We start from the raw sequence: 21,365 nt of genomic DNA, 5'->3' as shown, positions 1-21,365 counted from the left end.
TTTACTACTGTTGTTATTTAGTGCAGCTGCATTAATTGGAAATAAAATTATAGTGACGCTGTCTAATCTGCACTGTGTCCACTAGCTGTGAAAATAAATCTGCATTCAAATAGGACAGTTTCTACTGAAACACTGAATATAAAGGTAGGTGAAAAGTCATCTCTGAAAAACAAAGGAAATTACACACTCTCATACAGTATAAATAATATTTCAAAAACTGATGCGACAATCAGGAAGAATTCTAAGTTTATAGTTCCTGTTATTGTTTCCTATCAAGCAACTGACAGACCAATTCATCACACATCGGAGTGATAAGGAAAGAGGAACACCGGCAGACATATCCGCGCCGCTGGGGGCGCTGGGTCTGGAGTCTGGCTGCCTGAATGGAGCGCTTCAGTAATAAACAGGAAACGTACACCTCAAAAAAACAAAAAAGGAAAAAAATCTTCCTTTTTAAAATGAAAAAGCGTGACTTAAAAAGTCATAACAGGCACCAAATGATGTATTTTTGTCCGTAATTTTTACTGAAATTCCGGGGCTTCCAATTCACAGTCACACCTCGTGTTCAGGTGTTTGCTTATCTCATGGAAACAGCGACACGTTTCCGAGCCCTAAATAAAAGAAGTGGCAGCAACAACAGAACAGACAAAGGCAACAAACAACAACAGTCGGGCTGTTGATGGTCGGATTTATCTCGCTCCCGGCCGGGGGGTGGTGTTGGGGGGGCTGTACTTCCTGTGCAGTGTAACATGTTTAACACACATTCCTCTTTGGTGACTCGATGACCTGTGCGCACAGAGCGATGTCCCGACCTGCCTGTCCCCATGCTAGTAGCTGATCCTTATATGGATGTAAGGACGAGCTAATAAGTGGAAACAAAACGCTTACGTGTAACTCATCAACCGACTTTCCAATCAACATGCAGGAAAGTCAGGCTTTAAGGTCAGAGGAATCATTAACTCTACTGTCTAACTATGTCTGTAACTTTCAGTTTCCTGCACCTTAATAAAAAAAAAAAAATTATTATATAACAACCTGTGACAGCAGCAGGACAGATTTAAAAAAAAAATAAAAATTATCATTTCATATTCTTGCCAAGAGTTGAATAAAGAATAGATAATACCGATGCCGTGTCTACATATATAGCTTACAGACACGAGATGGTCAGGACAGTTTAGCCTGAAAAAACCTGCAGACAAAAAAAACAAAACATGCAGACTGAAATAATTGAGGTGGTTTCAAAACCCCATTGCCTGAAGTACATTTGTTCATTTATCCAACATTAAATTTCTGATAGAGTAAACCTGACTTAATTAAAAAAAACCTAAATTACAGTCATGGTATACTGTAAACATCACAAGATGAAAATATCAAGAATGAGTACATTCAGTATTTGATAAATTCAGTGTCACTGTCATGAAAGTAAAATGATATGATGCTTTTATTGGGCGTTATAGGTGCATGAGTAATTTTAGCCATTGGTAGGTGGTTGCCAGGCAACTTATAATCATGTAGGAGGAGTTCCCAGCCAAACCAACAGACAGTTTTTGTATTACAGTAAGTAACTATAAAAAGTGACAAATTGTGGCTTTGAGGTTTTTCTGGCTAGCTATTTTTCCCTTCTGCTAGCCTAAGCTATGCTAACAATCTCATTGCTTTAGCCTTTAGCCTAGTTTAGTGTAGATTCCCTGCACCGTGTCAGAGGTACTTTTCTTCCTGAAAGTCATGATGATACAAATATCATAAATATGACATTTTCTGTAAACGCCTGGGTAGGGCTGGGCTATATCATACCGTTCACAGTAATACCGGTGTAATGTTGGGCAACGTTAGGAAAATGAAATATCGCGATAGAACATGGGCAAACGCGCATGCGCAGTGCCTTTGTTTACATACGCACATGGCGGCGACGCAGAATGAGAATAGCGAAAGTGGATCGTTAAATGAAACGAATGAACCAGAATTGGTTTGTAAAAATGCTGCAACTTCAGTGGTGTGGAACTGGTTTGGCTTTCATCCGTCAGGTACACAACAAAGCACTATTTTTGGTAGAGCATATTAGCGGGCCGTCGTTATTACCGTGTGTTTTGGAAAAGACAGCACACTTAAAATCAATCCTTTGATTTTTCTGAAAATCGACAGTGCCCCCAGTGCCTTATGTATGAATTCTGGTTGTGTTTACTGACCTCGAAATGATTTTATGTGGTACACGGCGCTCGAAAATCTGTCAAATGTTTCAGTACAACTTTGCTAAGCTACGAACCCGCAACGCTTGATGGATTGTCGGAGCATTACGGCTATCACAGGCAGGCGCCTCGCGGAGTGATACGTACTGTGCTTCAACATAATATTACCGTATTGTGTGTGTATAACCTCTTTTTAAGTTTTGTGGATATTATACATGGTTATGCTGAGGATATGGCGGCCAATTTCCACTGGAAATGCCTTTTGGTTAAACTGTCACTAAGGAATTTTGCATTTGCACTGTTAATTTTTTATATAACTTTAATGCACATAAAAAACTGCTTGTTTAAGTGAAAACACATTGATGGTTTTTTTTGCACTAATAAAGTTGAGGAGTTGTAAAGTATTTTGTCTAGTGTCAATTATATTGTCAGTTATATCGTTATCGCAAATTTTCAAATGTATATTGTGATAAATAGTTTCGGTCATATCGCCCTGCTCTACACCTGGGTACGTTTAGCAGTGTTCAGATATTGGTTTGCATGCAGAAGAGTACCTGTCTATTCATTTTCATTTTCAGAATTATTAACCGAGCGACCAAACTGTAATCATTGTGCTATTCGTACGTGACTCTAAACATTAGAAAGAAACGAACATGTGCAGTTCATCTTTCCAGCACACATGTACTGTATCCTACTTGCTGCTCTGAACTGCAAATGTACCCTCCTGATTAAAGGAAGCAGGTTTAGGAAAACTGACTGGTCGTGATTCGTTATTATGTCAACATTATTTTGTTTTGTGTATCCAAATTGGCAACAAACGCATGCTCTGACATGACCCTAATTGCATATATCGTGTAAGAACACCCCCCCCCCCCCCCAAAACCCTTGCTGCTTCCAAACAAAACGAGGATGGTGTTAATACATTCAGGATACAGAATCTACTCTGATGTGAAGCACATTCTCCTAATCAAGAGAGACCAAATGAGGGCCAACTTTCCATTACAAATCAGATTTCAGGTGAATTAGATTTAATCACACTCTCGGCTTACGTATGCAAAAAGTGAAATAAGCCCCGCTGTTTAGGAATAACCCCAAAATCTGCAAACATAATGCAGAAAGCTCACAGCGTGGCTTTTGCCAATTTGCGGGGGTTTTTTGGAGTGCTAAGAAAAACCATAGACACACTCCCTAAATACGGCTGGACTCCTTCATGATTGAGTCATTGCGAATCAGGCACGTCGGTTCTTTACCAGAGCACGTATCGCCTGTTCAAATCATTTAAGTCTGGACCATTAACATATTGTGCAAACAATGCAATCCGAAACCACAAAACCTAATCAAATCTTCATTATTGGCTCCTTCTACCCAGACAAAATTACAGAAACATTGATGGGACACAGAGAAAAACGCACAGCCGTGCTTGAGACGCATTTCATGTAGAACTAATCCGAGCTCTTAATGGCTCACCGCAAAAGTCCTACAGTAGTGGAGTTTGCCACTAGGTGATTAGCAAAGTTACACAGAGCATTTAAAAATCTGATAAGAATAAATGTGAAATATGTCAAGCATAAAGGCATTTTACTAAATAAGCTGAGACATTGAATGCTTTAAAACTTGTGTTTTTAAATGTGACTGCTGTCAGATTATAATAGCTACTAGAAATACCTACATGTGATTGAGTCTACAGTACATGATAAACTGCAACAGGGTTAATAAATACATAACAAGACATTTAGTCACTTCATTTCAGATACAACAGTGAAGTCATAAATAAGTCATGTTGTGACTCATGATTGCTGGTTAGTAGTTATCACAGTGCCTTGACCCACCCAACTGCTGGAAGAGTAGAGCAATACTCTTGGATGTAACGGGCAGCGTGTCGTTCAGGGGTGTCTGGATGAGCTGACGGTCTCCTGCTCCCAGGCTAAATAGCTTCTGTAAACAGAAAAAAAGGGCGTGACAGTCAGACAACAGCAATAGAACATTTTAAAGACGTCTACAGGGTCGAGAAGTCCAACGACTGACAGTCACAGGACTGCTCTGAGCCCGTGGGGCATGAAGAAGATGCATTCTATTCAATGCAAACACTGTGTGGACCATCTGAATAAGTCTTTTTCTCACTAATCAAAAACACAACTGATATGGTGCACAGCTGCATCAATATAAAAAATGATTCATGCACTGCAAAGATATTATTTCCAAGGTGTGTACGTGTTGTTCAGATCAACACAGACTCTAATCAGTCACCTAAAAGCTGTGCTTTAATTATTCTCACAAATACATCCTGATTCAGACTGTGTGCAGGTATCCTCTGATATAATCTCACAGCATCATATAAAGGTCTCATGGGGTCCTCATTCACACAATTCCTGGCATACCTGTATGTTCAACTGTGTTTTGTTTTGACAAATGAGTCTGCTTGGGTCTGGCAGACTTGAGGACATGAGATTTTTTAGTGGCATCTTGCTAGAGAACAGAAGGGGCCAAATTCTTCCTTCTAACAGCACATTATCCATCATTTAAAACAAAATCAGATGAGAAAGCGAGAAACCCGCTGTGGCAGAATGAGCGGGCTGCGTTTTTGTTCTGGGTGTTAAATAAATTATCTTATGCCTAGCTTAACGGAGCCTTATCTTCTGACATTTGGCCACCAAAACACTTTATGATATCAAGAGGGATCCTAATGCAGTGACAGTGCAGTACAGTCCTCAAAAATGCTACAGATAAAGTTCAAGAGATTTTCTTTCTTGCTCCACTCTAAGAGTTTATTTCATGGCAGACTAGATGAGTAGACTAGAACTTCGCCTGAACCCTGAACATGATGGTGGTGACTGGCTGCAAAGCAAACATCAGTCTGCATCACTGAACCTCAGTCATCCACTTACAATCTGGCTCAAAGCAGAGCAGGGTTGACATTAACTACCAACTAGCACAAAGTCCTGGACCTGTGCCCCCCTCCTTGAAAAACCATCCAACAGCAGAGCTAGACAGTGATATGTGGACATATTCTCTCTTAGGTCAGACTTACCTGAGATCCACCAGCAACAGGAACCAAGAACGTAAAAAGGTTGGCCACCAATCCCTCCAAAGGGAAACTCAGGCTATCGATGTAGACCGTGTAGATCAGCCCTAAGCACCCCTGTAAGAACAACATGTGGAAGACAACTAAGACATGGAGAAAAAGGAAAGAAGCAACCATCAATGTGCTTAATAAGTGTCTGCATTTCCTCTTTTTGGGCCAAGAGCAAAGGATCCTCAGTACGTAAGGTCTGCTAGTAAGGTTATTACCATGGATGGTATGACTGGCCTTACGCCAGCACAAACTGACCTTAATGAAAGGCTCAAAGTTTCTTATGCACCTGAGACTCCTGTACTTTCTGAAGTGCATGCCTACACTACACCCATTTTACAGACAGAACAAAGCAGATTAGTATCTGCAAAACGAAAATAGATCTGACAAAAATTCTGAGAATTCTTCCGAACGGTCAGAAAAAACATTTTTTAAATCAAGATTTAATCATGCGGTGTCTTATTACCCGGAATATTTCGGGATAATCCAGCCTGGACACGAGAATGAGACTTTTTGGTGCAAACACTTGAGCTGGCTGGATCAGGCCATCCTCTTCTGCCTCCTCATCTTCATCGCCATCAGCTTCAATGTTCTTTGATCCCTGAAACATAAAAAGAGCAGTCGTTACTTTATAATAAGAAGCACCTTGATTTGGCACTGTATAAATAAAATGGCCTTTAACTGAATTGAATGCAGCCCAAAGAAATGTTAAAAATCCTCCTTTGTCTACAGTGGGCAGAAAAAAAACATTCATGAAAGGCTGGACAATTAATTATCCTCTTTCACAATGTTGCATTTTAGTACAGCCAGCGGAGCCACTCTGTTAATTTCTTCAATTACGATGATTCTAATAAAAGATTTCTCCAAAGGGACCAAGATTAAATGAGATTTGCTTACAGAAGAGTCAAAAATGACTTTAGGAAGTTCATACTCCTTCTCTCCTAGGATCACATCATAATACAGCAAATGCAAAACATCAGTGACAAAAATACCAAACAAGTTAACAACTGCACAGCGCTTAGTATCTGTTGTGCAAGATAGAAAATTTACAGTTTCGATCTGGTCTCTATTGAGATCCACGAGCTGCATTACAACACTGACACGCCAATCTCTCGGTGCTCATTCCAAACTAAAGCCTTTATCACAGTCTAGTATATTTCTCCAGGCAGTCAAAACATGCCGCAAGGGCTTAGGTATCTCCAGCACCAAGGAGTGCAGGATCAAAATATCTGTTCTATCCATCTGAGAATTTGTGGGGGGGTTGGGGGGGGGGGGGGGGGGGTGTTGGTTCAATTATTTAACAAAATACATTCCTGCGCCGCCTGTCTGGACGCTCTCTGAAATCTAGCTGAGCAGATAAGGACGTCAACTCAGAGAGTTAAGACTGTTAAAACACCCTCACGTTTCAAGAAGATCTTCAGCGCTCTGAAGTGAACGCTGGAATGTTTGAGGTACCCCGATGGTCTCGATGAGACCAAATATAGCCTGACCTAATGATTAATATGAGCCAGACAGATAAAAGATAAGGCCGTGTTGTGGATAATAAACGTTTATAGGGTCAGTCTTTATGCTACAGCATGTAATCTACACCAAGCAGACACGCATCTCGGTCAAGTGTCTCTCTATCAGACACAAACATCTCAGTTAGTTTAATCTGTTTGAGTGAAGTGTATCAGTTAAACTGTAAGACAAACTGTATTGTTTTCATGCTTTTTTTAAAAGCCTAAAGATAGCTTCAAAATTAATTAGATTAACTTCTCACTTTATAAACTAATACATTATGTGTCAACATCAAAATCAGTGCAACGCTCTGCTTGGAAGCCTTGATTCTTTCCAAGAAGGATGGCACTTGGGCATACATGAGACATCCCCTGACTCCCCTTCAGGACAATGTGGCTGACAACATTACAAAATCTGCTTCAGAATCACTCCATCACCAGCACCATAGCAAAGAGTTCAAGGCCTTGACCCATTTTAACTGGGAAAAAAGCTAAAACAACCCGATTCTCAAGGCCCCCAAAATGATCTGCTGCCAATGTCCCAGTGCCAGACACCCCCAGAGGTCCAATGTCCATAACTCAATGGATTGAAGCTTTCCACGTGGCATCAGGGACTCTTGCACGTGTATTACTGATTAAAATACATATAAAAACAACAAAAAAACAAACAGAAATGAGGTTTCTCAACAGTTTGTATTGACTTTATTTTACACACAACCACCTGCTTCAGGTGTGGGATTTTTGACTGAATGAAAACAAGAGTTCCACTTTTCCAACCTGGCAACAAAGTTTACATGTTGAAACACACCTGCTCTGTGATTATACATACGTTTACACTCCTCTAGTGCCACAAAAAAGTGTTCAAAAATGTGTTTTTTAAGCATAGCACGAGTTCTCCCTGTAGGCTCGATCATGTCTGGTAAATATGTAGAGCATTATCAAAATTCAACTATGTCTGCATGAAATAGAATTTCCAGAGGTCATCCTCGTGTTAAAGTGAAATCCTGTCGCTCAAGTCCTCCTACTCTTCACAAAGCCATTGTGTAAGAACTGAAAGGATGAAAGTGACAGCTAGCTTCACTATGAGGATAATGAGGGTGATCCACTTATCTGTAAACCCTAACATGCTTTTCACAGACTTCACCAACAAGAGGCGAGCATTGAGATTTCTGCCCATTGTCAGGTTATTTTCTTTACTTTGATGTGTCAAAGTGGAAAAAATGCACTCAGTTATGCAAACTGAGGCATGCTTTAATACAAATGTAATTATAATGTGATTCACACAACAAGTTCAAATGCTAATGAGAAAAGGATGCACTACAACAGAGCTGAATTCAGGCATTCCACCAAAGTGACTCGTTGCTATTTTGAAGTTGACACATTTCTCTTACGGGGCTCGATTTCAAATTTCCCTCAAAGATGTTAAACTGATATAAGTGGAATGTGATTGATGACTGCCTTCCACATGCGAAAGGATGTGAGGTCACAGTGGGCAGAGTGACAAAGAGTCATTTAAGGCCTCCAACAAAGGCCAACACAGTGAAACAATTATCTTGGTATTGTGTGGGCCTCTGGCAGGGAGAGAAGTTAACAAGATCACTGGTAAGTATGAAAATGATCCCAATGAAACTAATCTGTAGTAATCAATAATTTATGGGGCTTTTGGACATTGGTGCCGTGACCACTAATCTGCAATCAAACGCAGTCTTGTATGCATGAGTAAATCACATGCCAAAGGGGAGCAGAGGCTATCCTGTCTTTCCTCGGCCAAGTCACAATTTATTAGGCTGGATGCAAACAGGCTGTTTTATAATAACGCCTGACTTTCTGGAAGACATCAACCACGCGACAAGCATTCCTGAGAACTAAAGAAGAGTGCCAAAGACGGCAAAAAAACAAAAACAAAAAGCAAATCAATAAGCCTAAAATGAAAACAGAAAGTCACATTGCCCAAGCTTCATATCCCTAAGGGTGTCTAATGGTTATGAAAAGCACACAAGAATGACAGTGACCTTGTTTTGGGGAGGAGGAAGAAACTGACTTCAACATTTTGATATCAGGGGCTTACAATGTGATGATCTCATGCACTGCTTTCTACTAAAGAGGACAGGTGACTGTAGATTTGTATTATTACTGTGGCTCACATGGCAGCTCAAGGGGTTACAGGTGATGCACTGATCTGACATTTTGATCAAATATCAATGCGATCACTGATGATGAGATGATGTTGGTTACAGCCAACACATCACTAACACTGCACTGATTGCTAACAGGGGAGCTAATGTAGCATTTAAGAAGCTAAAAACTAGGAAAAAGCAAAGATAGAGCAGCTGGACGGTATTTCACTTCCAGCTGTTCGCAAAAGTTTTTAAGATAAAACATAAAATGATCGAGTGAGTTGACAAGGCTGAAAAACTCCAACAGTACATTATGATTTCTCTCTTTTACTCAGTGGCACATAATGCTTGTTTGAAGGCTTCTGCTGCAATTCTAGTAAAATTGAATACTATCGCCAACGGGTTCTTGTCCACTCCACTTTACACATGACATGTTTGTGTGGACCTGTAAACGGTGGTGGGTTCAGACTGAGTAGGGAATAAAGGAGAAACTCTCTAAGCTGAAATGAGACTGCAGATGAGTTCATGTAGTCCACGTTTTGGTCAAAGGTAGAGACTGTGGAGTACCTGCAGGTTGACCTCGGCCTCGAAGAAAGTGAGGCAGGAGCAGTAGTGTCGGTCTGAATCGATATCTGTCAGCACAACAGTGAAGAAGGTGGGTGCTTTCCGATCTCTGGACAGCCTCCAGCCTCCAGGCTGGCAGAACTGAAAAGACAAAAAACAGTAAAATGACGTCACATAGGAATCCACAGAATCACATCTCACTTACAGTAACATTTGGTTACTTTTGATTTTTTTTTAATAAATTCAGTGGTCACTGAGACTTTTCGCTGGTAAACCAATCAAACCTTCCAATTACTGTGAAATACTGCAGCAGGTCCTAGCTGAATCCCAACGCCCCCATAAAGAGCAAAGACAGGATGTCCTGCTCTGGGGTTGCAATTTCATCTCCTATGCATGCCACAGAGCAGGAAGTGGCATGTTCAGAATTTATTTTCTTTAAAAATCGTCAGCGATGGTGCTTGTTCTAATTGAAGGTCTGAGCATGAGAGGAAATGTCGCACACAAGACTTACAGGGACAAAAAAACTCCAAAACAAAAAACAGGAATTAAGCAACTTTATACATTAAATCAAAGCTAAAACTGAGAATAACAACAAATATTTATTTATCCCACTGTTCCAATTTCTTATTCAGATTTTTGTATGAATCATCATTTAAGAAAACAACACATCTGAAAGGCGGACCTCTCTGTTACACCGTTTTATTGATTCAGACTGTCCAGGGTATAAGTTTGGACAGAGGTTTAGATATTCCATGAGAGAGTCCTGTTCTCCCCAAATCTTCCTGGAATGGCTTATTATTTAGACTTCCAGACATTCCTGTTTACTGACGATTTAAGTATCACACAAATCAATAATTTTCTATGCGTGACAAAACTGAGCCATTTTTAGAAAACTGTGGGCACAGAAACTCAGAGCGAGACCATTACAATAATAAGAAGTATTTTAAACAGGTTTTAGGTCCCAGAGCAACAACAGCGTGAGTCATCTCCAATCCTGACACAAAACATCTGCAAAGTGTGGGGAAAAAAACAAGCTTCTCCCGATACGTTGTTTAGTTAGACAAAACCGGTTTATCAATCTATTGACTTTATAGTTAGAGACATAAATTGCTGTTGATGTTGCCTTCACATAAACACTTGCAATTCTTCAAGCTGAAAATAAACCCGCCCACTGTTTGGAGAAATAGATGAATTATTTGTTCTTATAGATAAACTTTGAATAGTTTATCTTCCCAAAAAAAAGGAAAAAGGAATAAATAAGCCACGTGGCACACAAGAGAACAGAGGGCCAAAGTATGAGGGGCAGGCAGGCATTTGGTCAGAGAGTTGAGTGTTTGTGTCTGATCCTTCTCTTGTTTTTGCAGGAGGCCCAACTGGCTCTGGTTTTGAAAATGGTGTTTAGACTGCTCCTCAGGGGTTACGCAGGGGATCACCGGACACATGGAGGAAGAGAGGAGACCGGGTTAAGGAGGGGCAGCTGAGGGCAAAAACAGATGAACAGATGGGTAGATAGCTGGCTCTGTACACGAGGTAGTGTCTCTTGGGCAGCAAATGATAAGAGGTCAACTAAAAAAAAAAAAAAAAAAGGAGAAAAGGGAATTAAAGGGGAGGGATGGAAAACAGAGATTAAGAGAGGAAGGGAGGAAAGAGAGAGATGGGAGGGGGACAAGGGGCCTGTTCAACCTGGAGGTTCAGACCAGGATGCCATCTTCTAGCAGATACAATAGCCCACAGGAAATCTGTTAAACCTGCATTGTGGGGAGGAGTGTGTGTGTGTGTGTGTTTGTGCATGAATGCTCGGGCCAGACAGGATCCAAGGACAAGTGCGGATAACTGTGCTCCTGTCCTAAAGTATTCCAACTATGCCATTCATTGTTGTCAAAAAAGAGACAAACACATTTGGGACCACATAGCTCAGAAGATCACAGGAGATAATAACATCCTGTGTGTGTCTGTGTGTGTGTTGTATTTCTCCATGCGTGTTTCCGTAGTGGTGAACATATGTGTGAGATGTGGACTATGACACGGTGACATGCAGGCAGCAGATGAAAAGGTGATGGTGAAATGATGAATTGCCTTCCATAATGTTAAATAAGTGTTTATTAAGTCAGGGGTTTCTCTCCTGTAGGTCTGCAGAGACACTTGAGGGCTGGCACAGGTTCAAAGACATTTGACTGAGTTTGGTGTTTAAACTTCATGGTATTCAGGGACCAATGCTTCCAGACAGACATCCATTTATATGCAACTTATCACTGTCTACATAAAACATGACTGTGTATCTTTGATGTAGCTGGATCCAATTCAGACTCTACAAAGAAAGTGATTCCACGTATCCTACGCAGCTGCATTTTTATAAAAACGTGTCTCGTTTCCGAGGTTTTAAACATTCAATGCTTATGACGGTACAAGTTTCAGGCCTGTGCAACAACTGAGTTTGGATCCTACACTAAGGTGTTCACATATGGTGACTGTTGTCTGCTTGATTAAAACTATTTCAAGTAAGTTGAGTATACTGATGCTGTATCTCTGCAACCTAATAGAAAGGAAGTGCATCTCTGAAGGTCTGCAATGCTTTTTACAAATGTTGTCATTTTAAATCAACTGCATGTAAAACATCAATCCGAAGAAATCCTCTGTGATTTGTAATTAAGTGTGGATATACCGATAGAAAGACTTTTCTTAAGTTATTCCTCTTTAAAAAGGAAGTGAATAAAATGTGGGGTGGGGGGGTTCTTTGCCATGAATGGAGTTACCCCCTGCAGGCTATTAGCAGGAATTCAGAATTGGGGAAAATCCTTGCTGGATTCACTTTTCAGATCCAGAAGCTAACCACAAACTGAACTTTTATGTAGAGGTTTAGGTCTGCCTGCAAAACTGCATTTGTTTCCTTCTATGCTACATTCTTCAAACAGAAACAGTAACTGCTACATAGGACAGATAGATTCCAGAGACCAAGCAGAAGGTAACAAAAGGTGAAAGCACTGACTGACAGGATCAGACATAGGCTACACACTGACCTATAGCATGACACGGGAATCAATTACAGAGCAACACGTGCTAACAGTTTAGCCTTTATACAGCTAAGAGAAAGGACATCTCCTGGTCCAAAATTAGATCTCAGTCAAATGACAAAGGATCTCTGGGACACACTTGCTCTGCTGATGTCAGAGGCGAGCAGACTACAGCCCTCCAGCTAAACCTACCACGTCGCATCATGTGCTACGGCCCAGCATGACCTACTCCCAACACCACAATTCACCACCTCAGTCAGTGATATTAGATATGCAGTCTGACCTGCTAAGCATCGTCACAGCACCAATCAAAAGCGAGAGAGAGAAAAAAAGAAGGAACACAGCTGCATTGCCTGAACAAGACACGGCAACATTCTTATATTATGACAAGTGATTAAAGCTTGCTTAGGCTGGTGCGCCCCGCTTAAACAGGGGCAGCCGCCATTACTAATGATGACTAAGGAAAAAGAGTCAACGATATCGCCCCTTTAAGTCAGCTTTGTTTTCCACCAGTATGACACAATTGAAACATGACTGGAAAGTGGGGTTTAAGTGTTTTCATTATGAACACAACATTTCAGAGTCCTGTACTAGGAGAAATACAAACAGACTCTGAAGGGTCATAAAACCTTGAAAGAGTTCCCGTCACCACAAATGAACTCTATCCCGCAAATCCTCCACGAGAGAATTATTTCATACTCTGGTTAGGTTACTACATCCAAGAGTTCTCGCATGTTTTCTCTCCGCAGCAATAAAATGTGTATAGACCGAGCTGTCTCCTCTAATCTGATGGTCAACAAGAATGCCCCAAAGTAGATGAGAGAAAAAGGAAAATATTTTTCCTCTACAATCCTCTAATCCTACATAGGCGACTTTTTGTGTATGAGACAGAGGGAGAGACCCGGAAAATGCAGGAATATGGACGGTTTTTAAAATGACAACACATACACAAAACACAGAAGCTGAGTTCACACACACTAACATTTGCATTCCCAAAAATAACTGTTCTCACATCCTAAAGCAGGTGTTACTGAAAGGAAACACATAAAAAAACAACAACTTCAACTTTTAAAGAATTCCAAGACAATGCTACCAGGAAAACCTAACAGCAGATGTGCCCTACACCACGTGCTTCCATCATCCTCTTCCCTCTACCTTGCTCTTTCCCCATTCTTGTGGAAGCATGCCAGGAAGACAACACAATGACGGAAAGTGAAGTGCAAGGTGTCAGGGGCTGGCCGGGGGGTGAGAAGGTCAGCGGCGTGCAGCCTAGCCAGGATTCCATCTTTATCAGGTCCGCAGGATGAGCAACGGACAAAACAACCAGAGATGGCCGCGAGCGAACAAACATGCTTACGTCCACCCCACACACACCTCATCTCCTTCACTCAAGGACACCAAGATGATGACAGGAAATGAAACGGTCAACAAAAAAACAAACAAAAGAAAAAAAAAAAACCCTCCCACACCATAACTCCCAAACACTTCTCCATGGTTACAGTGACTTAATTCACTTTACTGCAGCACAGATGCATCACAAAAGCCTCTGAGGTGACATCTGATCTCCTCAGCTCTGCTAGTTTGAAAGTCTGGTTTACTTTACAGATCTGTTATGTAATACAGGGGACATATGGTTCATTTTAAAGATAGATTATTTTTAGACAACCATGATAGAGCACAGCATGTAAAAAAAAAGAAAAAAATGTCAAGTCAGGCAGTGAAGTAAGAGTCATCTAGCAAATATGGCAAACACTAATGCAGTAATGTACACAGAATTCCGTGCTTCATAAATACCACATGTGTAAGAAATGTAACACTGGACAAGGACCCCGCTACAACATGTATTTCAAGCAAAAACGTAAAGAGTTGTTTTTTTGTTTTTTTTTAAATTGCCACGCACAGTCCCACCACAAGCTTGCAAAGGACAGCTTTGCTTGAGGGCAAATACTTTACTTCAAAAACACTGCATAAATGAAAACCAGGCAGCTCACCACAAGCGGCTTGAAAATAGAAATGCAGAGACGGGAAAAAAACTAAACATCCCACTGGAGAATTAAACGTTCCTATTTATAAATCAACCCACTGTCAGTTCATCCTGTACCCAAACCTTACTACTTCAGCCTCACCTTGAGTTAATATGGGATGTTCACGGTTTGGCATGTGGGATCCCAAAGTTTAGATTGACTATCCGGTGCCAATTCAGTCAAAAGTAGGTTAATAGACTCTATATCTTCCAAGAATAAATAGGTTGAATCATAGTTCAGTCAGGAATCTGCCATAAAAATGTACTCGAGAGTAGAAAAATTCCCTGTCGGAATCCAAGGAAAGTCCATGGACTTTCCCCATACTGTTTAATAGTAGTATCAAGCGGGAAAAATGATATTAAAACCACCTGAGTAGTATGAAAACAATCATAATCTAATAAATTCTCCCATTGTGATGATGGAATATGTCAAAATGGACAAAAAGAGCAGTAAAAATCAACCGTGTAAAGTCCTGGCACTTTGTATACAAAACGAAAAAGAAACAACCAGACTCGATAAGTCATGTATGAACATGTTAATCACTTGTCAGCATACTGAACTTCTTAAACAAGATTAAACTGATGTCAAAGTCTTCTAAACACTACAGGGTTTCACAATTCAAACGAGGTGTCTTGCATTAAACAAAAATTACAGCTTGGGATTTCACAAAGTAAATAAATGAGAAGTGACGTATTGGTAGATGAGTACAGCACATATTATGCTGCACTTGAGAAAGCTGACTATGACTTTCAACACGTAAAACGCAAAAACTCGACCTGGCTTCCAGAGAAACGTACGAAAGTTACAGACAGTTCTTGATATTGCCCGACTTTAAAGTAACGTAATGACAGCTGGGTGAAAAACAGACACCAGCAGACCGAAACAACCTGTCAGGTTCCTACATTTGTGACAGCTGTGGGGAAAAATACAAGCATGGGTACCCGGCTTGGGTACTCATCCTTGTATCAAAGAACGTGGCAATGAAAAGGCGAAGCTTTTAGCAGAACTGGTTGTTCCTTTCAATATTTACAGAGATATGCTTGACATATAGTAAATATTTGTGGAACAAAGGATTAGGCTTCATTATGATTCAGCGAGCAGCGAGCCACAATTTGCTCCAAATAACTGTCATACTTATTACATAAGATCATCTTCTACCTAAATCATCCTCTTTAAAGACAGTGACACACTTATAAATACGGCTTTATTGTACGTTTTGAAATCTGCTTGTGCCTCTCATAACAGATAGCGGGACTCTGATTATATTTACTCTACCAAGAACCCCGATACCTCCCCGGGATCTGGCTGATACTCACATCTGGCATTTAAATCTAGACTGCCTGCAGATGTGCATCTGACCTTGGAGCACTTCATCTTCACAACTGAGACAGTCCAGGATCTATCCTAATTTTGCAGCACTGCATATAAAAATCATCCTGAACACCTCCCGTGTCCACAGGTCAGATGTACGGTGGGTTAGCTTTGTCTACCACAGCATCCTTTATGACAGGAACACCAAGGAGACTAAAATTAGAATGTGGGAAACAAAAGCTAAAAATTAGGGGGTGGATGATTTCAAGGATTTTGTTGTCAGTGTGACTGCAAACACTATGCAAATCAAAGTAAAAATTTAGTTCGATGTCCCATTAAGGCATTAAACAAATCACCACTAATATCACAAAAATATTAATTGTAATCATCGTCTCTATGTGCATAATGAGCATGTGGGGGAGGGCTACATTAATCAGGAGGAGGATATTTCTGTTCGCCGTTGTGATTTCCTCTCCTGAATTTTTTATTTTGCTGGTGCCGTGTAGAGACACGTGCATATAAAAACAGATGGACTGAATAATTGTAATGGGCCTTATTTTTAAGGTTTTAAAGCACCAAATTACTACAGGCCCCCTTTTTAACCCAAGAGTAGGTAAACATGGTTGTTACGGTTATCTGTAAAAAGTAAACACGAAACATCAAAACACATTTCTGAGCACATGGAGCGATGCATGAAAGAGCAGGGTAAACAGCTTTATCCTGATGTTGTCGATCAGTACAATGGCCGTCCAGCTCAGAAAGATAATAGCTTTGTAACAGGTGCTTCCTCCACTGCCTTGTAGGGGCCCTGGCTAAATATCAGTACTCACCATAGGTTCTGCTCTCACTTCTGCTGTCCTCCAACCACAACATGTTTTGTTCCTCTCCTAACTATACACAAATGCAGTGCGTGGAGTAAATGCAAAACCTTAAAAAAGAAATAAACTTGCTACAGAAGGTCTGGTGTTGTTTTTAAAAAAACAATAAGAGATGATATCTGTGACGTACTTCAGATGTGGTGACCAACATCTCCTTTTCTACCCAAGCAACCGGCAACCTCTGGGGCTGAATTGTGAAAGCAGGGTTGTAGGGTTGCCAAAACATGCAGCGTCCATATCCTGTATGAGGTTTTATGGATAGTGATGATACTATTCAGTCAAGTGCAGGCACAATATGAGATGGTGTGGCTGTGGGTTAATGGTAATATTTATCCTCCTTTATACCAGAACAAAATCAGCTGGTAACCGTTCGTTTGAATGTGGCGAATACATCCGCAAGTTTGGTTTTATAGTGAAGATGCTGTATAAACTGTGGGTGTGACCATTCAACCATGCTCCCTACAGGACATGCAGCTCCCAAACCCACAGAGACTACCAGAGTTTATCAACCACCCAGCAGAGCTATGCAAAGAGCCCTAAAGTCTACAAGAAACTACAAGAAAAAAAAGAATTCATTAGTGCAACATATTATTCTGTGACTGGAATTAATCTTTTCCCCTTAGTTTCAGTATTTTTTCACCTGAAATTTCAAATATGTTCAAGTTGAGCACAGGGAGTTCAGATTATTATAGGAATATTTTGCTAGAAAATCATGTTTGAAAAGCACAACGCTGAGACTGATTTCAGAAGCTGGGTCTGTACAGCTACACTCCTGAGAGTGCTAGGGAGATATTTCAAAGATAAATATTTAAGGCACGTAACTAGAATTCACAAGTGAGGGGAAGTAAGGGACTCTGCAGCTATAAGCTCTGTCACCAGCCACTGGTGTAGTCATCATCAAGTAGTCATTCACATATTTACTAGCAACTTTCATTCACATGTAACCACGTAGGGGAATGTTTGGAGCGAGCATGTGTGTGGTTCAGGATAGCCGTGGTATCCCAAAACTGGCACCATTTCACTGCTATTGCTTTTGCGTAGGTCCCAGTGGCACGTGAGATTGTTATTAACCATCATCACTTTCATGTATTGTTTGCTCGGAAGGAGTCTTTCCATGTTATTCTCAAACTTGAAGTCGATTAGGAAATAACATTTCTGTTAAGTGGACAAGTCAAAAAGCTCTGCCTGTATTTTATCTAAAAGTATGTGTGCTCTCCTGTGTACCGTGGCTCGATTTCATCCTGTGTATTCCCATTTCCTGGTTAGCTCATATCATGGAAAGTCCTGCCTGCTTGACAACTCCAGCTTTGTTTCCTGATGTGTTTAGCTTCACTGGCACATAAAGCATTGATTACTCATCTGTGGATCTTCCTGATGTACACACGGTCCCATTTTCCCGCTAGCTGGAAGGGCTTCCTGCTATTTGGAATGCAGTGTTTAGTTTCTCTCTCATAGTTTTACAAACATCAGAAGACTGACGTGCAGCGCGACATGTCACACATGAGCCAATCCATAAGGTGATATAATTAGGTTTCATTCTTTCATAAGTCAGTTATTTGGCAATAAGCCTAAATCGGACTGACAAGGCCTGCATGATTATGAACAATGCAGTAAAGCTTTGTCATGTTTTGCTTATCCAACCAACAGAGAGGTTAGATAAATGACCCCTCATAGCTGAAAGGGTGAGTCTTCTCTCAAGTGAACTGAACTTGACCTAAGCCCAGATGCGAGGAGGTTTAACAAAACAGCTTTGGTGTTCTGGTTAGATATGAGACAAAAAGCTTCAGTTATGCTTGGCTAAAATCTTAAACTTTAAGACACTTGATGCATTAAAAGAGATTTTTAAGGCATTAAAGCAGAGTACGCTTCTTTCATTTGTGCTTATTATATTGCCTAACCTGTAGAGCTGAACGTACATATATGACATAGATATCACTATATTGGGTGCTATTTAATAGATCATTTTTATTTTATATACTATATTACCATAGTTGGAATATTGAATATTCTTGAACAATGCTAAACAAGTAATCATGTTTTTGTGTTTTTAATCGACTATATTTTATCAGTAAAAAACATTCTAGGGCTCTCGTTCTAATTGCTGTGTGTGCACTCACGTTACCCTTCCTGTGAAGTGTCTTTACTTTTATCTTGGCTCCTAGATGGGTGGAGAGGATATGCAACATAACACTGGACAATCAGGGCCTTTATCGCCTCTCTGAGGCAGAAAAAAAATGGCATGCAACTCTTCTCAATAACAGTTTCTATCGAAACACTTTGTGGCAGATCTCTGAACCTCAATAAGCTGCACTACAACTGCAGCTTAGTGCAGGTAAACGAGTCACTTACTTCCCATAAGGGTCGAAACTGCTGCTTCTTAGAGGGAGTAAAGTTCACCCAGCATACCACTGTTATCATGCTGTACTCCTTTTGTTAAATTCTTTTTATTCTTGCACAAAAATTGGGTTTGTTGTCTTACAAATAAATATTCAGTCTCTTTATCATATCATATTATATCAAGGTCAGATTTTTCTTAGCCATATTGCCGAGCTCTATGAGGTGAGTAGAACTAGCAATACGGTTAATATTGCTCTTATATATTTCAGCCACACATAACAGTCAAAAGAAAACAACGAGTACGGGAGGAGTTTGCTTCAAAAATAAATTACAGATTTAATCTACGAAGGTGGTTGCTATTGTTTAGTCATTGTAAAGCACATCTATATGATTCTGCCAGTTGAAAAACACTTCCATTGAGGTTTGTTTTTTTTTTTTTTCATTTTCATTGCTTAAGTCCTTTGCAGGACAAGAGCAAGATGACAAGAAAACAAATAGTTACAGTGAACATTTTAACCTTAAACATAAGACTTAAAGACCCTGTTTGTTTGTGTGTTGGGTGATGTTGTAGCAGTACTTTCACCAGGAGGGTGTTTAAAAGAAGCCTAAAACTTTTTAAAGTCCCAAATTGAAGTGGAGAAAAAGTCTACCAGCAACTAAAAAGAAACGGTGGCAGATATCTTAACAACTCTACTGGATCAGCAGAGAAATTTTTTTTTTTCAGGTTTTTTGTCTTTTTGTCTTTTTGTTATAACAACAAATAACTTAAACACAGTTTAAGTTACTACTTTCTGTTTTTTTGTGCAGTGGACTAAATTTGAGTTTCACTATGATTTCAAGGAACATTTTTACTTAAGGGGGGGCGCAGCCCAGGTCTTGCTGCAGTCAGGTCCAAGACTTCGTCTTCCTGAGAATATCTCTAATTAAAACCATATTTTAAATTTCAGTTAGAATTTCACCATTTGTACTCTGGCCCAGTGGACATAAACTATCCACACATGACACTTGCAGTTCACATTTTTCTAATAACTTGAGCATCTTTTCTGGAAGTGAAGCCTTGTTCCTCATTACAGCGGGGATTTGGAGGAAAAGCAAGAGTTCAACAAGTTAAAGTTCTAGACAAGAGACATGACACATGTGAATCTGGTCAAGTCAGGTCACATTCCTTTAAAGGAAGATGGGAACTGAAGTTTAATGTTTGAACAACAACAAGCAGAGAAACAAAAAAAAAAAGTAAGATCATATGCTGTTACAATACATGTACTTCTCTGCATTTCATGCAGGTACTCTGTGTGTTTGCATTTACTGTATATGCCACAGGAAAAAATGCAGCCTTTTCAACAACAGAACACAGAGTACAGTAACCTTTCTCCAATTTATCCTAGTGTCTCTCTGTTATCAGCTAGCCTTGGATTAGCCTACTGTAGGAGCACATGTGATTTAGTGTTGTTTGAATGCAGGACACTAATTGCAATGCCTCAGAGAGCACCATATGCACTACAATTCCTACAACTTGTAAACTGAAACAAGAAATTTCCAAAAACACAAGAAAAAAAAAGTTCATAAAATAGCAGTTATACTTTTTAGAACTCAGTGTCGGAAGTTAGACCTTGTCTCAGTATGGAAGCATAGCCAATGCAAAACCACAGCTTGGATAGACAAACTAATTTCTAAAATGCTTAGAAATCACAGGTGTAGCTAGAGAGGGAAAAAAAGGGAAAAGTCAGTTGGAGTTTTTAAGGTAGGCTGTCACCGATTTAGTTTTGTTGCTATTAAACCTTTCTTGATTTCAATCTTAGACTTTCAGAAGTATAACACCCTTCAACAAAAATAATTGAGGTATCCAGTTAATATAACACTATGTCTTGCGTTTAACACAGCAGATGATCAGAACTGACCAACTGATAATCTTTGCTCCTCAGCCCCCACATCATTAGCTGCTACAGTGCATGCTACCTTACTTAACGGATGCCTTATGTGGCTATCAGCTAATTACAAATAGCTAAACAGCTAATGTTAAAGTATGTACTGGACAGGGAAGTTTATGATAACTGGGCTTGACTTCATAAAATTCCTCATAAAGACTGGGGTGTTGGTCTGTAAGATGCTTTGCCAAGTTTGCTGTGCTACTGTTTATGTGTTCAGCTGCTAGTGAGGAGAGGGGCTGAGTGTTAGCTACAGGCTTTTGGATTCAATACTGTTACAAATGAGTAAAGGAGTATCTAATCCGATCCGTGACTTTTTAGTCACGAATCAATTAGTAACAAAGTATCTTTTTTGACAACCATCCTTGGTACATATACTGCTTAAAATGCCTATGGAATTAAGTATTTTCAGAGATATGGTATTAGTATCACTAACCTGCAAA

At 40.1% G+C, this 21,365-nt stretch overlaps 1 protein-coding gene across 2 annotated transcripts in view; it reads right to left on the bottom strand.

The window, feature by feature from the left end:
• sbf2 (SET binding factor 2) overlaps positions 1-21,365 on the bottom strand; it is a 103,868-nt gene that overhangs the window by 56,719 nt on the left and 25,784 nt on the right. For both annotated transcript variants that reach the window (XM_006780170.3, XM_006780171.3), the window contains exons 3-6: positions 9,440-9,577; positions 5,723-5,857; positions 5,215-5,325; positions 4,016-4,121 (exon numbers count right to left, since the gene is read on the bottom strand). In XM_006780170.3, coding sequence (XP_006780233.2) covers positions 4,016-4,121; positions 5,215-5,325; positions 5,723-5,857; positions 9,440-9,577 — 490 coding nt within the window. The remainder of the gene's footprint in view (positions 1-4,015; positions 4,122-5,214; positions 5,326-5,722; positions 5,858-9,439; positions 9,578-21,365) is intronic.

The sequence above is a fragment of the Neolamprologus brichardi genome, chromosome 1 (assembly GCF_056152115.1).
Source record: "Neolamprologus brichardi isolate AB-2024 chromosome 1, ASM5615211v1, whole genome shotgun sequence".
In the NCBI taxonomy this organism is placed as follows: Eukaryota; Metazoa; Chordata; class Actinopteri; order Cichliformes; family Cichlidae; genus Neolamprologus; species Neolamprologus brichardi.
The sequence above is the reverse complement of the archived record's forward strand: the minus strand, read 5'-3'. Positions and strand labels throughout refer to the sequence as shown.